The sequence below is a fragment of the Pantherophis guttatus genome, chromosome 2 (genome assembly GCF_059756535.1).
Source record: "Pantherophis guttatus breed Tessera chromosome 2, ASM5975653v1, whole genome shotgun sequence".
NCBI lineage: Eukaryota > Metazoa > Chordata > Lepidosauria > Squamata > Colubridae > Pantherophis > Pantherophis guttatus.
In genome coordinates, this window is record NC_142064.1 from 241,226,424 (window position 1) to 241,249,543 (window position 23,120).

Here is a 23,120-nt window from a genome sequence, read left to right on the forward strand (position 1 = left end):
TACTGTGCATGCACATGCATGCAGCGCACGCTTGGTGCGTACTACACATGGGCATGCACAATATGCATTTGGTGCGCACTGCACATGCGCGCACACAGTGCACTCTTGGCGCGCATGCGCGGCCAGCAAACCGGTTCAGATTTCACCACTGGGCTGAACTCGTCTCCACTCAAGGCCTGGGAGGACAACCAAATCTTCAACGCAAAGAACCAGTTTGGTCTAGTGGTTAAGTAAGCCAGGAGACTATGCGTTCTAGTTCCATTTTAGGCATGAAAACCAGCTGGGTGACTTTGGGCCAATCACATTCTCAGCCCAGTCCACCTCACAAGGTTGTTATGTTTGAAATAGGAGGAGGAAAGAGTATTATGTGTGTTCATCACCTTGAGTTATTTATAAAAATAATAAAGACATGAATTAAATGAAGAAGAAAATTACTGTACAGAATATCAACAGGGTGGGGCTATATGGGTTTCAGGGAGGATCTTATTCCAGAGGGCAGGCACCATAACAAGAGAAGGCATGCTTTCTGGATTCTTACAGATGGCACTGTGTAATCCAAGGGACCTTCATTGTGTCAGTTTTGTTGGCACATGCTGGCTAGGTAGAAACCATGGGGCCAGGTAATTTCTCAAATAAACTGATCCTATGCCAGGTGAGGGGGGACATGGTGGCTCAGTGGCTAATATGCTGAGCTTGTCAATCAGAAGATTGGCAGTTCTACAGTTCGAATCCCTAGTGCTGTGAAACAGAGTGAGCTCCCGTTACTTGTCCCAGCTTCTGCCAACCTAGCAGTTCGAAAGCACATAAAAAATGCAAGTAGAAAAATAGGGACCACTTTGGTGGGAAGGTAACAGCTTTCCGTGCGCCTTCGGCATCGAGTCATGCCGGTTATATGACCATGGAGACGTCTTCGGACAGCGCTGGCTCTTTGGCTTAGAAACGGAGATGAGCACCGCCCCCTAGAGCTGGAAACGACTAGCATGCATGTTCAGGGGAACCTTTACCTTTATGCCAGGTAAAGCTTTATAGCCTTGTATCACATCCAGAAGCAAACTGGCAACCTGTCTTGTGGATTAGTTGAAGTTTCTGATTGCTATGTTAGCCCTGTGTACAGCACACTGCAATCGACAAATCTTGAGGTGAATAGGGCAGGAATGACTGATTGAAAGACCTTCCAAAGTAGGAGGAGGCACAGATTTTCTTGCCCCCCCCCTGTGTTCTCATATACACACACATCGTTGTGAAGAACCTTTCTTCTTCCCCCCATTCCACTGGCATAATTTTATGTTGGATCAAAGATCATTCTATCATCAGAGTAAAACCAATAGTTTCACGTTCAAAAAATTTGGTCAGTATGTGACTGCTCACTCTGGGGACAAGCAATCTTTGGGGCAACAAGTTGCAGATTCTCTGATCAAGAATAAGATTATTTGTATTTATAAGAGTTCTTGCCTGCCTCATAGGACAAAAGAGGGAAGCCTCTGCAGCTCCATGTATTATTGTCTTAAAGTTCTCAGTGTTTTGACTATTGAATCCTGCATATGTTCAGTATATAACATGCACCATCATGCTGTGGTATGTGGGCAAGAATGCATAAGTTGTGTGTCAAAGTTTTTATTGAAAAAGTGTGAAAGGCAATAGTGAACAAAAATTTTAAAGTGCAGTGTGGCTCTCTGCTCAGTTATGGGGTTGTGGATCAGATTTCTACTGTTTAGCTGTTCATTAAGAAATGTGTGAAAGTGATAGTTGTGTTTTGTTGGCTTAATGAAAACTAATGACAAAGTGAACAGGTGTAAAATTAAAGTTTTACTGTGGATTGCTGTGAAGAGCAATATGTGATAGAAATAAAGCAGTATGAGGATTGCTGAGTGCAGTGAAATGGGTAGTGAATAATGCAAAATTGGTGACGTATAATGTCCTATTGATTGTGTGATGAACATATAGAAAATGTGTAAGAACATTTATGGTGATATGTTTCTTGGGACATGTCCAATATGTGTATACAATGTTGGTTGAAAATTCAATTGATAAACTAAAAAGAACTATGGATCTGAAAATTATTGTATCAGAATTAAAATAATGTTTTGCTGAGTTCTCTGGTGATTTGAAGCTTGGTTTTGTTGCTTGCAGAAGGTAGAATTGTTAAGACTTTAAAAAAAAGCACTGACTAATTCTGTAAGATGATCCTAGATGAAGGCCAACTGTATGGTTTCATCTTGCTTTCCCATTCTTCAGAAATAACCTCCATTATGGAGGAGCCTAATCATCTCTATGCTCAGGTTAGTCTTCCTCCTCCCAGGTAATGTTACTTGCTGAAAGACTTTCCAATAAATATTCACACAGATACTTAGCACAGCCTACTCATCGGGATTAAGATATAATCTTACCCTCTAAAGCATACTTCGGTATTCCTAGAAAAGCCAGGATTGTTTGAAGTAGCACCACCTGTTTTACTCTGTCATTTCTCACGCCATCCACGCTGCAGTCTAACATCAACACCTTACCTCCTGATTTAAGTCCTGCGTCTGTGTAAATAGCAAGTATTAATGTGATTCGTAGAAAGGTTCTTCAGTTCTGGAGACAAACCAAATTCAGTTTCTGAGGCAAGTTAAGTTTGACTGAAGAAACTTCAGCCATAGACCCTCTGAGTAAGATCAAGGATGAAACTCCTTGTCTCATTAGTTATTTAATGTTCCACTCTCCGTTTTGATTTATTAAGAGAAAAAATGCTGGATTTAGTTCTACTTTGCATAGTGGAAAGAAGTATGCATCCAGCTATACATTCCCATTTTCCCCTTGAAAAAGGGGAAGGGGGGGATGACAGAAAATATTGGAGGATCCAATCTGGGGCTGTCACTGAGACCAGAGATCTAGTCTTTTGAGTTTTTGGACTCATGCTGGAGCCCATCCTCAGGGAACTTTTCTCTAGCAGAATGTGTGCTCTCTCTAGAACAGGGGTGTCAAACTCAAGGGCCAGGGCCCAGATCCGGCCCATGGGATGCTTAGATTTGGCCCTTGGGGCCGCCTTGGAAACAGCGAAGGACCAGCCTGCAGTGCCTCTGCCAGTGAAAGTAGAGTTCAGTAGGGCTGCGTGCGGCCCTCCCAAGCACTGGTTTTTCTGGGAGAGGATTGCAGGAGGCTGTCGCAGTTGAAAATGGAGTGTGGGAGCCCGTTTTCGCTGTGGCTCGGGCCACCACAGGCGCCCCTGACATGAGTGACATCAAGCTGGCCATGCCCACCCTGGTCACGCCCACCCCAGTCCCCCAAGGTCAAACAAAACCCTGATGTGGCCCTCAATGAAATCAAGCTTGACACCTCTGTTCTAGAAGTTCCCTGGGGATGGGCTCCAGCACAAGTCCAAAAGCTCGGAAGACTAAACCTCTAGTTCCAGTGACTGACCCAGATTGGATCCTGCAACATTATCCTGTGACATATATATTCACCTTCATTCATGAGAAAATATTGGCTTCTCTGGCAAACTGGGAGATTCAATTATACTCCCAAAGGATATCCACCTGTAGTTAAGCCTTCCTTCTCCATGTTGCCCAATCAAGGTCTCACCTGTTTACTCAGTAATACAGTACAATGACAACCTGCATAATTGATTTTGCTTAATCTATAATCTCAGCTAAGGCAGCCTGTGACTGCAATTTTAACTCAATTTAAACGTTCCTCAGGAATACAGATATTACACAGTTTTTCATTCTGTGTGTAGTTATTTCTGTCTTAAATTATATATTACAGTAACTGACTGGGTGCCGAGCAAGGACTCTTAGCTAGGTTCACACATGGTGCTAAATCAGGGGTCAGCAATCTGCAGCTCTGGAGCCGCGTGTGGCTCTTTCACCCCTCTGCTGCGTCTCCCTGTCACTCAAAATATGCGTCACAACCGCCAATGTGCGACATCCGCCGGCACACGATAAACTGAGCTTTTCAACCCTGGTAGGCCAACTATGGATACAACCAAGAAAAGAAAAGTTTCAGAAGAAAACAGAACATTTAATTCAACTACATACTGTATGCTTGTTTTGTGGCCGCTCAAAAAATAGTCAGGCACGGGAAGGGTTTTGTGGCTCCCAGTGTTTTCTTTTCTGTGGGAAACAGGTCCAAATGGCTCTTTGAGTGTTTAAGGTTGCAGACCCCTGTGCTAAATCGTAATGGGCATTGGTTTTGTCAGAATGTGATGTGTGAATCTAGCCACAGTAGATCAGAACAGTTTATAGATGAGCACCAAAAGTAGACTCAGCCAGTCATTGTTTATTCAACAATGATGGTTAAATAAACAATAGCATAGTCAGTAGATCATAGTCTTAAACTTATGGCTTCAAAGTGGTCTTTGTTTCAGCTGGATAAATTCCTCAGTATTCTGCTTATCCACGTCAATTTCTGTCATTCTAATAACAAGTTTTATCTTCCCTCTCTAAATTCTGCTGTACTCCCTTACTGCATCCGATGCAAAGTGCCAGATCAGTTACAAAGACCTGTGTCTTGCTGTATGGATGTACTATTATATTCTAACCCAGAAGGGCAAAAAGTGAATTTATGTCTGACTTTTTCTTCATTCTGTGTGGCAGGAATCGCAACCGAATCCACAGCATCGAAGCCAGCCAGCTGGAGCCCTATGTATCCCTGGAAACGTTAGACCTCAGCTCAAATAACATCACAGAAATCCGAAGTGGCTGTTTCCCGGTGGGGCTTCCCATAAAGGATCTGTAAGCTTTCTTTCTTTCTTTTTAAAATGTTTTATGGAAAAACAGTCATTTATACAAGAAGAACTGACTTTCAGGTTACTTTGATCTTTTTAAAAAAGGGTTACCGGTTATAACATGGGTTAAAACGCAAATGAATGCTGCTCATCTATATCAGGGGTATCAAACTCGCATCATCACAGAGTCGTCACGTGATGTATCATGACTTTTTTCCCCTTTGCTAAACCAGGTGTGGGCGTGGCCAGCACGTGACACATCAGACTGCGGACTGGGAGTTTGACACCCCTGATCTACGTCATCTCCAGAATCCAGTTCTTTCATTGATCGTGTTATGCTATGGAAGGAATGGAACAGTGATACTTGGTTTTTGCTCTCTCTCTCTCTCCCTCTCCCCCCCCCCCCCCTCTCTCTCTCTCTCTCTCTCTCTCTCTCTCTCTCTCTCTCTCTCTCTCTCTCTCTCTCTCTCTCTCTCTCATCCTCTTCTTCCTCTTCCTGTTGAGCTGATATGGAAACTGGGTTTTTCTGTCCATCTTTTTCTCATGGCCTCTTATAGTAGCTAATATGAGAGGTGTGAGGAATGAAAGTGCAAGGAACACTAAGTTCAATATTCTGTCATATATACCTATCACAAATAGCTAATAGACAAAATTCTTCCCTCAGATTTTTAAATTAAAATGTCTTTCTTATTTTTCTTAATTATCTTGAATTAGAATTAAAATGCTCATGCTGCAACATTTCATGATGCTGTATATGTCCGTTTTGAGGAACACGTTTTTTAAAGTGAAGAGTCAGATTCTCTGATTTCTGATGCAACAATATGTCAGAATTGATCTCCATTAATCAGTGGGGGGATATACAGTGGAACTGTACCTGTATTGTCTTTCTTTACATTTAAAATGGTTTGAGACAAAACATGGGAGCCAAAATTTTTAAGCAACATCATCCCGTCATCAATTATTTTCAACTGTACAGCAGTTGAATGGTAATAAAGGAAAATGAAGAGAGAAAGAGACGGAGAGAGTATAAACTTATAGATGAGAATTTTAGGTTCTAAACCAGCAGCCCTCAACCTTTTGGGCACCAGGGACCGTTCTGTGGAGAGAAGTTTTTTCATGGACCAGAGAGGGCGTAGTTTTGCATGCTGCCTGCATCCTGTGAATGGGGCTTCGCTTGTTTGCGTGGCCCAGTTTCTGGCATGTTGCAGCCCGATGCCAGTCCATGGTCTGGGGTTTGGACCCCTGCTCTAAACTATACCCCCCAAAATTGGGTGTGGCTGATACGCAGATGGGCTTATCTGCAAGTATATATAATAATATATTTTTTAAGGGGCTCATATATACTTCTGGATAAACCCATTGGTGGATAAGACAAATACCATAAAAACATGTCACTCACAGATAAGCCAGTTATAAAAATCAAAACATTTGAATATTTTGAGGGTCTGGAGACATAGATGATCACTGGATTAATTGCAATTAACAATCCCAACTCTCTTAATTTAAGAGTGTTGTCTTTATAAAGCTTGTGGCTGGCAGTATGCCATTGGCTTTTCCTCTTGAACTATTATTTTACATCATTGGTGCTCATCACATTTCATCCATTACTATGCATTCAGATCTGTTTGATAGATTTTGGGATTCTAGTTAGATAGAAAAAGAATTTATTATCTCAGTAGACTTGTTCTTTCACATCCCTGTGAATGAAGAAGCTGTCATTCCCATTTTAAGAATGGCTAGTGTAATTGAAACTAATTTTTTCAGAAATGAATGTTTAATCTAGATGGAATACAGTTGTCTTACTTTCAGTATTATACTTACTTGTTGTTCAGTCGCTAAGTCGTTTCCGACTCTTAGTGACCCCATGGCCGACAGCATACTAAGCCCCTGTGTCCTCCACTGTCTGTCAAAACTCCATATTCATTGCGTCAAAAACACTATCTAACCATCTCATCCTCTGCCGTCCCCTTCTTCCTTGGTCTTCAATCTTTCCCAACATCAGGATCTTTTCCAAAGATTATTATATGTACAATGTATATTTGTTGTGCTTTTGGTTTGGCTTTGATGTCCTGTATGGACATTCTTTCTCATCTGGACTACTACTCCAGAATTCAAAGCACAAAAAACAATAGAAAATTTTGGAAGCTTTAGTTCAACAAAAGACATCGACGTAGGGAAGGAAGCTCTGGCTGACTGGAGGTGCTTCAGTATCAGAGGAATCTTTTAATCATCACCTGCCTATAAATTGTACAAAATGGCTTGATTGTTGTTAGAGTGGGAAGACATTTGGTTTCTGAAAACAGCGTATCTGATGTCACCACCTGCTCAGATAAAGAGGGACTAATCAAGACCTCCGACACAACCATTTTGAGTGTTCTTTTATAAATTATTACAGCTACCTGGGGAGCAACAGAATCAGCGTCCTGGAGACCAAAGCTTTTAACAGCTTGTCACGATCCCTGCTGACGCTTCGCCTGAATAAAAACAGAATTGTCCAACTTCCCGTCAAAGCATTCAAACTGCCCCATCTAACACAACTGTGAGTAGAAATGTGCAGTTTAATTACAACTCGCCAGGCTTTAGCTCCCTAAGGACACTTCGCCATACACAATCTTTCAGCTTGAATGTATGAAATGTTGATTAAAGCATATTCTAATGGTCTTTTGTGATATGAATGAGATAAAAATTGGATGTGGCTCTGTCCTGGATTGACTGTTCAATTTACATTCTTAATAGGACCAAAAGAAAGGAAGGAAAATATCTGAGTATTCATTAACTAGAATATATGTGATGAATTTTCTTCCTTATGTCAGTTGCGTGTGTGTGCATATTTTTTAAAAAAGAGTCTAGCTTTCTCTTTCTGGGTTTTACTTTGATTTTGTGGACACCCAATGAAAGAAAAGCAGGGTTGAGAGTGCTCTCTTAAACTCTGTTTTCACATACGGTGTTCAAACTGTAAGGAGGGAAGAATGCGGAGTTGGCATTTAGGTAGACAAAGGGTGCTTTTGATGGTTTGCGCACGTGTTGTTGTTTGTTTGGCCAAGGTACAATTTAGGCTGCATTTGATCTGCATCTGCGACAGCGCTTTATGTACATATAATTGACCTTTGGCATCAACATTTGCTTGCTCCTTTCTTGAAGTTTGGAACCCAACTCAAAGACTAGATTCAGCATGGTTAGTGTAAGATTTCACATAATATAGGTAGTCCTTGGATTACAATGGCAATTGGAATCAAGATTGCCATTGCTAAGTGATGCAGCCGTAAAGGGCAACATCATGTGACCGCATTGCTTAACGGCAGCAATCCAGGCAGTCCTAGTTGTCATCATAACCCAAAGACATATGGGTCACTAAGTGGAAATCTGGGAGAGTTCCAGGCAAGGAATGTAGGATTGCCACAGAGGGGTAGGTCTTGGGAAGCCCAGTGCATGTTGCACAAATGCTGGCATGTGTGGCACGAACTCAGGCCAGGAAAAGAAGTCACTGGTGTGTGCGTCCCTTTGTGCAAGTCCAGGGAGGCTCAGAAAAGGAGGGCACTGGTGTTGTGTGCGTGTGTGAGTATGAGTGCAAGGAGGCACAGAGGAAGAAGGTGCCAGTGGATGTGTGTGAACACAGAGAAAAGCCAGGAAATGAGGGAACTGATAGGTGCGTGCAATCACAGGGGAAAGGAGGGTGCAGCACGAGTGAGTGATTGAAGAAAGTTGGGGAGTAATTTATGACCTTCCCTATCAACTTCCCCATTGATTTTACCTGTGGGAAGCTGGCAGAGAAAGTTGGCAAGGACAATTACATGATTATAGGATGTTGGAACCTACAGCCATAAGTGTGAGCTGAATTTTGTTCATGTGACTATAGGAGCGCTGCAGCTTTGAACATTCACTTTAAAAAAAGGTCATAATTCAAGGACTACCTGTACAAAAAATAAGGAAAGTTTTTTTAAAGTGAAATAAGCAAGGAAGTATATTCCCCTTCTGTTTTAAAATCAGATTAATAGTGTTTTGGTCCATTTGGCTTTTGTGGTTAATTTAGCTTTCTTTTATTCTCTTGGATGACTTTTTCTGTTCAGATGACTCACATATTCATTTTTCCTGTTGTCAAAAACTCAAATTTATCTTATTGCTTATATTGAAATACATGGCAGAGGTGGAAATCCTGTCTTCCAGATGTTTTTAGATTATAGTACCAATAATCTCTAACCACTGGACTTCTCAGCTAAGGTTTGGGGAGGTAGAAATTTACCCTTATGTGCCAGATACCTATGGACTACACATGTACTATTAATTGTCCCAGACAAACCATTTTTATTCTAATCAACCTGAATTAAATTAGATTTATTTCTTCTATACATATACAAAGAATTTAATAAATTCAAAGATTTTGAACCATTTTCTGCAAGAAATAAATGTTAATAGCATAAAATTATGTCTATATTGGGAAGAAATACAATACACACTGCCTTCTGTTTGTGGTAAAAATCTTATGGTTGAAAACTTTGATATTTTTACAAGGTCACTAAAGGAATCCCATTGAATTCTAAAACGTAATTTTTACAAACAAACAAAATACTGTAGAATGTATTTTATATATAAGTAGAATGTATACATTTTTACAGAAAACAGGTCTAATATTGGGAGGGGGGGATAATTTACCTATGCCTGGTGTTGGCTTTTGAAGATCAGTCCATTGAGAAAGACTTGAGTTAACATCCTTCTGTGTTGTTGGTCATTTTCAGAGAGTTAAACCGGAATCGTATTCGTTTGATAGAAGGGTTGACATTTCATGGACTGGACAGTTTAGAAGTTTTGAAGCTGCAGCGCAACAATATAAGCAAGTTGACGGATGGAGCTTTCTGGGGTCTGGCCAAAATGGAGGTTCTGTAAGTCAATAGTTATGCTGATAGATTTTAAGGAATACTGTATTTCTTTTGACATTTTCTTTAGATACCAAGGAAGTCATCCCCACACATCATGGCATGATTGCAGATATGTGATTTTTGGTGCCTGAAACGTCTGCTTTTGGGCAGTCCTTATGAATGAAGTGGGTTCAGTTCTGGGAGAGCATAGATAGACTTTTGCTGTTAGTTGTAAAGGTGCACAATTTATAGCCCAAAGCCATATTTCCAAGAGCTATTTCTGAATAGTGGTTCTTAATGTAAAGGAAGAGGAAATAATTAAATACATGGACAATAATTGTGTTAACTACATTAGGTTAATTTTAATTAATTTAAATCAAGGTTATGTTGCCTCCTAGCCCTGAATACCTTTTCCAGTACAGACCTAGAATGTAAAATGATTATATACCCCTTGTTTAGGTGTTTGATTCAGTAACAGGGCCTATGATGCCAGCAGCACCAAGTGGAACTCAGAATGAGGGTGGCAGTGAGTGAAGAAGGAAGGAAGAAAGAAAGGGAGGGAGGAAGTAAATCCTTAAGTTACATTGGGAAACTACAAAAAACATCATAGAAGCAGGCATCAGCAAATCACTTCTGTCTCACTGCCAAAATGAGCATTTCCATGCAGTTATGAAATGTCAATTTTGACCTGGAGGTGTCTTTACTTTTATCAGTAATAGAATGTTGGGGTATTGGAACACCATGCAAGGAATTTCATGTCAGCCTATAATCCCAGAAATCAAATAAGCATGCTATTTGGATTTTGGTTTTTCTTCTTCTTAAGTATGATAAAGAAATTACAGATTTGGGGAATTTTGCCTGAGAAAAAAAATGTATGAAAAATCAATGGAAGTTTGTGTGCAATTTAAAATGTCCAACTTGGTTTTTCATGTAGGCACCTGGAGCACAATGTCCTCACAGAAGTGAACGGTGGTTCCCTGTATGGCCTGGTGTCCCTTCAACAATTTCATCTGAGTAACAACCTGATATCCAGTATCAGTCCTGCTGGATGGAACTTCTGCCAAAAGCTGAACGAACTGTAAGTTTGCTAATTTGGGAGGCAACCGCTGATAATAAAAATAGAAACTCTGGCACTACAGTATATGTAGGCAGTGCTTTAATAGAGAAAGGTTTCTAGAAGGTTTTATAGAATGCAATTATTTCCCCCTCTTTTAAAATGCTACTTTTTAACTTAGAAAATTTGGGACTAGGGAATATTAAGACACTGTTTCTTCCACAATAATTTTCAGTGCTAAAGTTGTATCTTTTTTTTTCCAAATACCACTCCTATCAAAGAAGTTTGTTTCACCTGGATAAATTATTTTCAGCAGTCGGCATCGATATATTAGTTTCCATCACTAGCAAGCCTTATCTGTCCCTAACTTCTCTTAAAAAGCCTTTTTATTAACCTGGATAAATATGAAACAATTATTTATTTGATGCTTTTAAACCTTTTCTCCAGCATCTAACTGTGCTTGGTGAATTTGTATATTTTTATTACAATTTATTTTAATTTCAAATATCTTTAAAACACTGGATAAAAAATGGACTGAATGTCTATATATTTGTTCATGCATATGTTTTTTTTTAATGTCTGTGATTTGTGGAGAATATCAGTTGATGTCCCTAGAGGTCTTTGAGATTTTTCTTTAACTCAAGCATTTGACACTGTATTTGCTTCTCTTGTTAATGTCTGTTTTAGTTTTATCCAAATAGCCAGATAAGGAATGTTAAAAAAAACTATTGAAAATGTCTTTTAAGGATACACATTCAGTTATTCAAGGGATACAGGTGTTGTGGATTTATCCAGAATACAAGGAGTTCACAAATCCCTTAAGGAAGAGGTTTTCTTTCCCATTCTGGAATTAAAATGTGGTTTTTTTTTAAAATAAATCTACGTATTTCCCTACTTGGGTGAATATATGCCTCTTTCTGGCTGATTGGAGAGGGATACTACAAAGCTTCATTTTGAAATTTGCTCTTGGCTAATTTTAGTTGATGTCAAAAAAAGAAACGTGCCTCTACAGTTCTGACAAAAAAAACAAAACAAAACAATCTGCTGCCAACTATGAGTTTTTTTTAACAGTTGTGCTTAGCGCTATCTGCTAGCATTGGATTTCTTCTATGTAACCCCCTCTGTTCCCCTTTTGAAAAATTCTTTCATCACAGGTGAGGAAATAATGTTGACTGGTTGCCATCTCTTCATAATTTGACACCACAGTCTCCTTGGGAATTAATTTATGTTGTCCCTTGCCTTTTGGAAAGCTTTTCCAAAGGCCTTCCATTGCTCCTACTGGTAGTTATACCAGAGGTGGTATTCAGCAGGTTCTGACTAGTTCTGGAGAACAGGTAGCGGAAATTTTGAGTAGCTCGGAAAACCGGTAAATACTATCTCTGATTGGCCCTGCCCCTATCTATTCTCTGTCTCCCGAGTCCCAGCTGATCAGGAGGAAATAGGGATTTTGCAGTAACCTTCCCCTGCCACGCCCACCATGCCACACCCACCAAGCCATGCCACGCCCACAGAACTGGTAGTAAAAAAAATTGAATCCCACCACTGAGTTATACCATTGCTATCTTGGTGCATGTTTGCAAAAAAACATGTGACATGCTTGCCAAGGAGATAATACCCTTTTTTTATTTAGGAATGTTTCTGTCCTGACTGTCCTGGTTTTGGCAGATATCATTCACTTTTTTATTCCACACTTCACCATAAGCTGTCCTCGACTTAACAATAGTTCATTTAGTGACCCTTTGAAGTTACAATGGCATTGAAAAGACTGATTTATGACCGTTTTTCACCCTTACAATCCTATCTTATGCCCGTTTCCTTGGTTCAAAAAAAGGGCAATTCTTTCCATGTTTTAGCAGGATTGCTGTAATATAACCAAGATCCTGAAGATAGCTTGAAGATAACGCACTCTGAAAGCAAACACACTTTGATTTTGCCAATGACTAGATGGAATCTTTGGGCTTAACTCTATGAATAGATTCTGAGAACCTGAAGGAGCTGTTGGGTTAAATCAAATGAATTAGCATCTGGATTTATTTTGCCCATACAGTAAATATTTTATCTGACTTGGATATTCTTGACCCTGTTTCCATAGGAAAGACATTTAGGATATTCATGAACTAAATTATTTCTAGGACAAAGGAACTATCCAGTAGAATTATTGTCAAGAAGGAAAAATAAATGCTTCACATTGAAATTTTGCTCTTTTTTTCCCCCCTCAGGTCCTTGTCATTTAACAACTTAACCAGATTGGATAAAGGAAGTTTAGCAGATCTGGGAAGCCTGGAGATCCTTCACCTGAGTCACAATTCCATCAGTCACATTGCAGAAGGGGCATTCAAGGGACTCAAAAGCTTGCGTGTTCTGTACGAGTTTTACATTTTTCTTTTTATTTGTCAGGTTAACTCTTAAGAAGAATAAAAGGGAGATAAGGTCTTGATATTTGCTTTTGCCTTCTCTTTCTTAATTATTAGACAATGAATATCCAAATGTGCTTTTTTCAAAAGGCAACTGGACTTTCTTGGGTTGTTTTTTTTTTTCTTTTGATAACGATTTGCTTGTCATCCAAAAACGCTTCTTCAGTTCTGACTGGTGGGGAATGGAAGGATTTATATTCTTTGCAGTCATCTTGTCATTGGGACTTTGAGGATCGGTGGTTAGCTCTCTCTGCGGTCCCTTGAGGGTTTAGTAGTAGCATTACTAGTAATAGTAGTAATGCTCTCTACATAAGGTAGTAATGCTCTCTCTACATGGGGCTCCCCTTGAGGAGCACCCGGAGGCTCCAACTGTCCAGAATGCGGCCGCGCGGGTGGTTATGGGAGCGACGTGGCATTCCCATCTAACACCTCTCCTGTGCGAGCTGCCCTGGCTCCCGGTGGTCTTCCGGGTGCACTTCAAGATCTTGGTTACCACCTTTAGAGCGCTCCATGGCTTAGGACCTGGGTACTTACGAGACCACCTTCTGCCACCTGTAGCCTCTCACCGGCCAGTACGCTCCCATAGAGAGGGGCTCCTCAGGTGCCGTTGGTCAAACAGTGTCGACTGGCGGCCCCCAGGGGGAGAGCCTTCTCTGTGGGGGCACCTGCCATTTGGAACAAGCTCCCCCCGGAGATACGGAGGATCCCGAATTTACGCACTTTCCGCTGTGCCCTCAAGACCTTTTTATTTCAACAGGCTGGCCTGGCCTAACTTCCTTTTAATTGTTAATTTTAAATTTGTTTTAAAACAATAGGGGTGTTTTAATTTGTTTAATTTAATTTGTTTGGGCCAAATTATTTAATGTGTTTTTACACATTGTTTTTTAAATTTTGTTATTATGTGTGTTTTATCTTTTGGCTGTTCACCGCCCTGAGTCCTTCGGGAGTAGGGTGGTATATAAATCCAAAATAAAGTAAAAGTAAAGTAAAGTTTATCTGCATGCTCAAAGTCTCCTGAATTAAAGTACAAACGAGCTTGGAACATTCTTGGGACTGCTGAAAGGACTGGATTGTATATAGGAGATAGGTAGTGTCGTATCCCTTCTTCTCTATTGAGAGAGGGACTGTTCAGTTTTGAAATAGATGGCTTTTTTGACTCCTTTTTCAAACGAAAGGAAGAGTGCTAATGACCAGATGACTGCAAAGAATATAAACCGTTCCATTCTCCGCCAGTTAGAACTGAAAAACTTCTTGGATGAGAAGTTTTTAAAGGGGAAAAAAAAAACCCCAAGCAAGTCCAGTTGCCTTTTGGAAAAAGCATCTTTGGGACAACCGTGACTGGATGATTGAGAATCTCCATAGACATTTAGACAACGATGTCTACCCCAAATTTAACACTGTGTGGATGAACTGTACCATAGTAGTTGTTGGTACTGAGAGGACATTAACTGAGGATGATCTTCTCTCCATTTAACAGCTTCTGGGAAACTTCCAGTCTAGCAAATATTGCCTCCAGAGTCAACTAAGGAAGAAAAGTGCCATGAGTGTGTCCAAGGAGACATTTTATCCCCTATACTTAATGGGATATTTCTTCTTTAACTGAATGAATCTCTGCTTTTATTGACTTGTCATTCTATGTGCACAATTGTTGATCACTTTGGTTTTGTGAAACCCTTAACTGAAAACCAGAATAACTTTATAGGAACCTTGTTGTTGTTGTTTTTTAATAATGTCCTTCCACCAAATGAACAGTTCTCCAAATTACTTATTTAAAATTCTTTTCTCCAACGCTCTTTTGAAGTTGGAGCTTAATGGCAAAGAAACACAGACTTTCCCCCTTGGTTACTGCACTGTGCAGTTATTTATTCCTTTGATTGAAGTGAGGACGGGCTTTATGTTTCTTTGCCTTTCCCAGACCCACTTTTCAATCCCATGCCTGTTTTCAGAAAGGGCTTGCTCCTAGGCAGCTGGCACAGAAAAGGACGAAAGACTTTCCCAAACTGAAAAGAGTGTTTGGATTGCAGCTAATTCTCGGTCTCCTTTTGTGTCCGGTACACAGAGAGGAAAGAGGGCGGGAGAGCAAGTTCTAATTGAATCAAGAGGAAGGCCCATCAGCCCCTGCACCTGGTGAAAAAGAGCTGGGCATGCTTTAATTACAATCTATTGTTGACAAGCCTTTGGTGGGTGTGAAACTGCTGAAATGAGAAGCTATTCAAATAGAGGTCAGTCCCAGAGACCTCACAGCAGAATGATTAACAAGGCAGTATGCTTTCAGGGCCAGCCAGCCAGAAAGAATAGGAAATTGGCAACAGAGGCTGTGAGAAAAGCAAAGTGAATGCAAAGAAAACTGAACTGGAATACTGGATCCCCTATATGTTGGATTTTTTTTAAAAAAAAAAATCATTTATGAGAAAGTATGTTTCTCACAAAAGGATGTTCTTTTTGGAAGAAGCAGTAAACTCACTCTCTTTCTCCTTTTATACAGAATACAAAGTAAAGGTCAATTATCTTTTTTTAAAAAGGGTGCTAGAAAAATCTCACTCCACACTAAATCCCCCACTCCCCCAAAGTCCTTCAGTTCGTCTCACATATGGCAGGACAATCATGTGCCAATTCCCAATCCTTCAGAGATCGATTTCTCTTTACAAAAAGAGAAATGGAGGGAAACAAGGAGCTTACTCTGGAATAAAGAGCAAATGACTCCATGCAAAACATAAAAATAGAAATGACGTTGTTAATTCTTGCAGCTCAATCTCTGGACTTCAAATGCCTTGCCATCTACCTCTGGATCCCATTATTTCTCCCCTGATTGCTTCATGGCCTTTATTACCCAGGCCCCACTCTTTTGATTTCAGAGGGGGTGGGGGGTGGGAGGGAGGAGGAGCTCTTTGTAGCCATGTTTATATTACCAACTGAGCTACACCCTAAAACCTGGGAGCCCCCCTCCCGTGACTCAACCCCAGTAAAACCTTAGCGATTGCATTTGTATTTATTTGCACGTTCTCATCCTTACTTGTAGTTGTCTATGAAGATTCTCATTCATCTAGGTTATGGTTGTCTTTTATTTTAAAGACAGCTGGACTTTCTGATTTTTATTTTAAGATATTTCGCTTCTCATTTAAGAAGCTTCTTCAGTTCTGAAGAAGCTGAACTGAAGAAGCTTTTTAGATGAGAAAAGAAACGTCTTACAGAAAAATCAGAAAGTCCAGTTGCTTTTAAAATAAAAGCACCTTTGGGTTTATTTCTAGTTATTGGTTTTTATCGGATTTATTAAGACCGCCCAATTCCAAGAAGACCCTGGGTGGGTGGGTGGGTGGGTGTAAAATAATTTTTTTCTTGCACTTTCTGAATACCAGAAGAAGTAAAGCTGTAACTCAGTTGAAGAGAATCAGGTAGCAGAAACATCATTTGTGGGAGGTTTTTTTGAAAGAAAACAATACGGAAGAGGTCAGGTCTAGTCAACTAGAGTAAATTATTACTGTTTTTCCACAAATGCTTCAGATGAAAGCTTTATGTTACAGGAACAAAAGGCAGTGTCTTTAGGGAAGGTTTCCTAAAGGTTGGCCTTTGTGAGCCTCTTTGAATGCTGGGCTCACAAACTGGGAAATTGATTGCGATCTTTCTTTTGTCATCCTCTCCCTAGGAATCTGGATCATAACGAAATTTCAGGGACAATAGAAGACACCAGTGGAGCATTTATGGGCCTGGAAAACTTAAGCATGCTGTGAGTATCGGATAACTTTTGCTTCTAGAAAACAAAAGTTGTTTTTCCAAATAACTTTGTATATCTCTGTGTATATTAGGAGTGGGATGGGAGAAAGTGGGACATCTGTTGAGTGTCTATCATGTGCAGGGCAAATATTTTTTAATACTAGTACTTGCCTTAAAAGCTCACTTGGCCATAATTCAAACTCTGACTATACTTTTTTTTTTCTTAATTTGTAGATCTAAAGAGGGTTTTTTTCCCCCCGAAAATAAAATAGAGTCACCTTATTTTATGAATCTCAAATGATAAATTTATTTCGCTTTGTATTCTTGACAAATTGCTTACTTTGTGTCTTCCAGTGAAAGTGAGGCATACATCTGATTTTTCTTTACATTATGTTCAGATGGTGATCTTTTAAACAGAAAATGCACTCAGCTTTTGTTCCAAGGGAGACTATATTGCCGATACAGGTAGTCCTTGATCTATGACCATTCAATCAGCAATCGTTCCAAGTTACGATACTGCTGAGCAACTGGCAGTTATAACCAGTCCTCAGAGTTCTGGCCTTTCCAGAACCCCTGCAGTGCACTTTGTATCACTTTTTCACAATTTGAGTGCTTGGGAACCCATTCACATTCGCAGTCAGTTGCCAAGCTCTCTATAATCATGTGATCGCCATTTGCAACTTCCCTGCTAATTTCCCTATAAAATCAGTGGGGAATATAGCAAATCACTAAAGTTAGTCTCCCTCAGCCACCTAGCCTCCCCTAGCTCTTCTGCACTGAAACAATGCCAACTCATGCACCCCTGTGCACCCTCCTCATTCACATTATACCAACAGACACACACACCCAACCTGTGCCATGCATCTTACCAGACATGGTGTCTCTCGCATACCCTCATGAACCTGCCCAAGCCTGCCACACCTCTTGTCCTTCCTTCCCAACCTGTGCTGCACTTCTTGAGGTCACATCTCTTGCACACCTTCCTAGACATCGTGGTGTAGTGTTTAGAATGCAGTATTGCAGGCAAACTCTTCCCACTGCGAGGAGTTCGATCCTGACCGGCTCAAGGTTGACTCAGCCTTCCATCCTTCCGAGGTTGGTAAAATGAGGATCCAGATTGTTGGAGGCGATTGGCTGACTCTGTAAACCGCTTAGAGACTGAAAGCTGGAAGATGTCGTGAATTAAGAGAAACCATTCTACAAACATATTAAAGCCGTACAAGAAAAATTAAAAACAAGGATATTCTTGTACACTAGTTTTAATGCAGGAAGATATAAATTCATAGCATCAGTGAAGATTTTGTTCTATAAAAAAGATAATGACTTCCAATGTAGCATGGTAATTTAATTCAGTTTTAAGCCCCAAAACTGTGAGCCGTAGTTGTCCAGGAAAACACTAAAAAGTGATTTGGGATAAACATCTAACCTTGGAAAATTGAGGAAAACATGGAAGAAGAATTTCTGTTTTCAAATTAACCAAGTGTCCAAATATATGAGTGATGATTACTTTTTATTGAGAAGCTGTAGAGGATTCCTGTTTCCCCTAATCCTTTGATATGCCTGCAGGAGACCATTACATGGCATACTGTGAAATTGACTAAAAGCTTAGCTTTGTTCGGATATTAGGCCTCACATGATTACAGATGCGTGAAGGAGAGAATGGTCCTCACTTGATGCCCCCACCATTAGCATTATGTCTGTTGAAGGCACCATGCCCTCTAATTGGCATACTAGGCAGCTAACTAGGAAGGGGCCACTCTGAACAAAAATCAGAATTTAGTGTGATCAAGTTCCTTAATTCTGCGGTGTGTGTGTTTGTGTGTGGCATCTGCAGAGGGAGAGAGAGAGCATATTTCTCCTTTCAGAACATGCCCTCCAGAGTGAAGTTGGTGGGTGGGCTGTAGAATTGGCAAAAAACACATCAGCAGGAACAAGCTAGTGACTATGGTCATGCATACTCACACACGTATGTGCTTCGTTGGAGCAGAGGAGAGAAAGTTATTCATACTCATTTAAGCCTAGACACCAATGTGGGCAAAGTCAGGTTGTCAGGTAACCTGTCGTTGGGGGTAACACTCCCAACGAAAGGAAACTCTGAGGCTTGAGTTTCCTCAAAGTTCCATTTTATTAGAGATGTCATATTGGCACATCTGGGAAAACCCGAATCTGAAAGCTTCCAGGTTTTTCCCACCCAAAAGAAAGTCCAAGTCCCTTCCCCTGCACCCACATGCCCATCACATGATCCAATCCAAACACCGTCCCAACTGGAGATGTCTCCCAGTTATAGTTGTCCAGGTGCAGGGCAAGATGACCTTGACTTTCTGAGAAAGGAATGTTGTTATGTCTATATATATCACCCTGGCTCCATACAATCCCCCCTCCCTGTTTCCCACAATAGTAAATGTAACAAGCCTGAAGGCCCAAGACAGGCCTGACACAGGTAAGGGAAAAGGAGGAATATGTTTCTCCTTGGTGTTCTCTGATCTTGGTTGTTTTTTTGCAGACATTTCATTTCATTTCAAACTAGGTAATATCATCAGTGCTCATAGGGAATGGGAGGAATGCTTCTAAAAAAAAGTAGATAGGTACTCTGTAGAAAGAGCTCTGCACCTATAGATTGGCGCCATGCGAGAGAGAGGGGGGGAGGGGGGAGAGAGAGGGAGGGAGGGAGAGAGAGAGGGAGAGAGAGAGACTTAAGAGGAAACCTCCACATGAATTAATAATTACTTCAGTGTTTTGGAGACAGTTTTAAGAGCTGTTCCTCTTTTGATCTGTGTGGACAAGCTACTGAAAGGAGATTGCAGTGAGTACTAAAGCACCTTGTTCATCATAGTGGAGGTGTTAACAGGAGAGAAAGGGACAAGCAAAGACGTTAGCCTTCTCTGAATTATAGATGACATTTTCCACTGAGGAGAGAGCAAGCTTAAATTAAAACCTTCCCTCAGAAGAACAATTAAAACATTACACTGGCAAAAACTGATGTCTAGAAATAGCCCTAATTATTTAGACCTTGTATTTCTTTGCAATTTTGAAAAGGCAACAGTTGTCCATGGGGCTGATTTTAGTTCCATTCTTCTTAGTGACAAAAAAATTAAAAAAATAAACATGGCCGTATCCAGAAGCTGTGGATATTTTTCTTCATAACATTCCTGCAATTAGTTAAAATGGGAACAGAGATGTCACTGTATTCTATGCTCTGTGCACCTTTTATATATTTGTACTTTTATTTCATCCAGTTTATATGCTGCTCAATTTAAAAAGGAAAAAAAAACTGTTTTCCTCTGCAGTAAATTTAAATATAATTACAAAATTATTAATTTAAAAACTCACTTTTTTCTACCATCCATTTTTTTCCTAATAATCAAAACCACAAGTCATATGTTCATATTTTTCCATGTTTCTTGCAAAAGAATCTATAAAGTCTATAAAAATCAGCCATTTATGAGCATGCAGAGATAGCGTACTTTCCTTGATTAAATCTTTTCTGTGATCAAGGAAGTTATGCTCTGCGTGTTCCATCATCAATTATTCCTTCATTGTGTGTAGTATTGAACCTTTCCCCCACCTTTTAAGTTTGAGGTGGTCTTTAACTAACTGCTGGTTGTGTTGGGCCATTTGCAACTAAACTATGTGAGGATAGTGTGTTGATTCTCTTTTCCATCCAAAATGGAAAAACCTTCCTCTTGAGAGACCTCCTGGAAATGCTCAACCAAGTGCTGAGACTCAGAAATTTGTCAGGAATTTGGCTTTCTCATACAGCTTTTGTCCCCAGAGTTTTATTGAGGAAAAACCAAGACAATTAAATCAATTTTTAAAATTCAAAATGCAGACATGACCTAATTACACATCTCAATGGTGGAACACAAAGAATAGTCTACCCCTGATCTATAAAAACCGATCAGAGGACCCAAGTATCTTTATGAAGTCCTCAAATATTCAAATCCCGAGTAACTTCTTTCTTCTCACTACTGCATTTTTTTTTTTGGAGAATTTTTTGTTTTACTTTCTTGAGACACATATTCATGTGTGTAAGAATTGAAGATTAGATTACATATGATGCATCTGTCACAGAAAACAGATTGTACAAACTTGTTTTGTAATTTCTTTTTTTACCTAATTGCTGCTGCTTCTTGATTATATTGAAAAGCAACATTCAGCTAAGCAAATCTGATTTTCTTGGGATAGCTTGCTTCTCCAGTTAGGCTCTGTTCTTTTATATCATTAGTCATTCTCAACTATTGGGATTTACCAAAGAAGACATATGGGATCTTCTTTCTAAAAATAGCCACCCATCAAAGTTATTTATATAAAGCACCGAAATAATATTTTGCTTTCCTTAGATTACTTGCCAAATGTTTCCATCCCTCAATATACAGATAGTCCTTGATTTACAACCTCAATTGAACCCAAAATTTCTCTTGTTAAGCGAAACGTTTTATGGCCTTTCTTGCCCCAGTTGTTAAGTGAAACTCTGCAGTTGTTAAGCTCGTAACATAGTTGTTAGTGGATCTGATTTTCTCATTGTTGTCAGAAGGTCGCAAAAGGTGATCATATGACGCTGCAACTGTCATAAATATGAGTCAGTTGCCACTTGTCTGAATTTTGATCACGTGACCATGAGAATGCTGCAACATTGCTAGGTGTGAAAAATGGTGGTCATAAGTCACTAGCAGGATCTTGAACCTAGCTTGTTCCTCATAAAGGTTTCACATTTAGACACATGGTTTCCTAATTTTAGAATTTGGTCAAGGTATTTATTTTTTAAAAAAAATGCCTTTATAATATTTTAATGCTTTCCATTCTTTTTTAAAAAATTGTCAAGAAAAGTGCAGAGTATGAATAACCTAGATTTCTTTATGATAGAGCTAGCCAAATAGACATCAAAGAGTACAGTTTGATGGAAGGCCTATCTCAATATCTATGGACAATCACAATACATTGAATATAGTGTGCAAGATTTGCAAGTTGAACAGTTTCTCTGACCTTCCTAGGTTCTAATTGTTCTTGATTCGTGTCTTTATTCAGGGGAGAGTTGCAGGAATATTATATTAACAAAAAGCTGAAATTGAAGAAGCATTCCAAAAGTCCCCGTACCGTATCCTCCTGAATTAATTTGTTGCAGAAGTTTAATCTCTTCTGTCATCAGGATTCAGGATGGGCTATATTGCACTTTTAAAAAAGAAGAAAGAAAAATGCTAGAAATCAGATAAGTAACAGAACAATACTATCAATATTATTTCAAACCAAGCTCCGCAGGGCCAATTTAGCTCCAGCTATGGGGCGCCAGCAAAATTAGGAAAGAGTTCAAACATTTCTTGGATTGTAGGAATCAAGTATCTATCAGATTTGATTTCATGATCAGAATATTTGAATGTCTCTCTGCGGCGATTTCTCTATGAGGAAGGCAGAGCCAAACAGTATGCTAGAATTGACTTGCATTGCCTTTTTTTAAAAAAGTACGCTTCTTACTTAATATATATTGCAAAGTGTAAGGAAGTTATTAAAGATTGTACTAATTATTACTGTTGTAGTTATAAGCTAAAGGAAATAAAAGAATAAAAAATAGAAGGGCCTGGTAGCTCAGCAGACTAAAAGCATTGTGATTAACACCAGCTGTCTGCAATTACTGTAAATTCGAATCTCATCAGGCTCAAGGTTGACTCAGCCTTCCATCCTTTCTAAGGTAGGTAAATTGAGGACCCAGTTTGTGGGGGCAATAAGCTGACTTTGTATAAATATACAAAAGTATGAAGGCTATTGCTTAACGCATTGTAAGCCGCCCTGAGTCTCCGGAGAAGGGCGGCATATAAATAAAAAAAAAAAGAAAAAAGGTGCAGAAAAGAAAAAAAAAAATAAGAATATAATAAAGAAAAAGAAAAGGCTGAATAAGTTAACATTATAATATCTGTAAATATTTATATATAATAAGAAATGGATCACTGTTATATAGCTGAAAAAGAAATTAAGATTCTTGTATATGTTGTATGTCTATGTATGTCTTTTTAACTATGTTTAAAATAAAAAGCTTAATAAAAAAAATAAAGAAAAAGAAAAGAAATATATAAGGAAGCAATTTGCTTCTTCATTACAAAAAGTATAAACATTTTAATCACATACTACCTTCTTTTATGCAACAAACTTCTTTCCATATCTCATCTCGTATTGGTAAACTAATCCATAAAACATCATTTCAGTCCTGATTATACCAAAAGTCCATTAAGTCCACTTTTTGCTGTTTGTTCCCCCTCCCCCCCATTTGTTTAAATTCCTAAACTTGGCAGTCCAAAGGTGCCTAATAGATAAAAAGTAGTTAAGACACAATTTGCAAATGTGATTAAAAAAGAAGTATCTGAACATGGTATCTTCTCAAAGGCACTAACCAC

The 23,120-nt window shown here is 39.5% G+C and overlaps 1 protein-coding gene across 2 annotated transcripts in view; it reads left to right on the forward strand.

Annotated features, from left to right (window-relative positions):
- Positions 1 to 23,120, forward strand: part of LRIG1 (leucine rich repeats and immunoglobulin like domains 1) — a 149,861-nt gene that overhangs the window by 100,939 nt on the left and 25,802 nt on the right. For both annotated transcript variants that reach the window (XM_060684228.2, XM_060684229.2), the window contains exons 4-9: positions 4,575 to 4,712; positions 7,101 to 7,244; positions 9,439 to 9,582; positions 10,493 to 10,636; positions 12,832 to 12,975; positions 16,670 to 16,750. In XM_060684228.2, the coding sequence (XP_060540211.2) occupies positions 4,575 to 4,712; positions 7,101 to 7,244; positions 9,439 to 9,582; positions 10,493 to 10,636; positions 12,832 to 12,975; positions 16,670 to 16,750 (795 nt within the window). The remainder of the gene's footprint in view (positions 1 to 4,574; positions 4,713 to 7,100; positions 7,245 to 9,438; positions 9,583 to 10,492; positions 10,637 to 12,831; positions 12,976 to 16,669; positions 16,751 to 23,120) is intronic.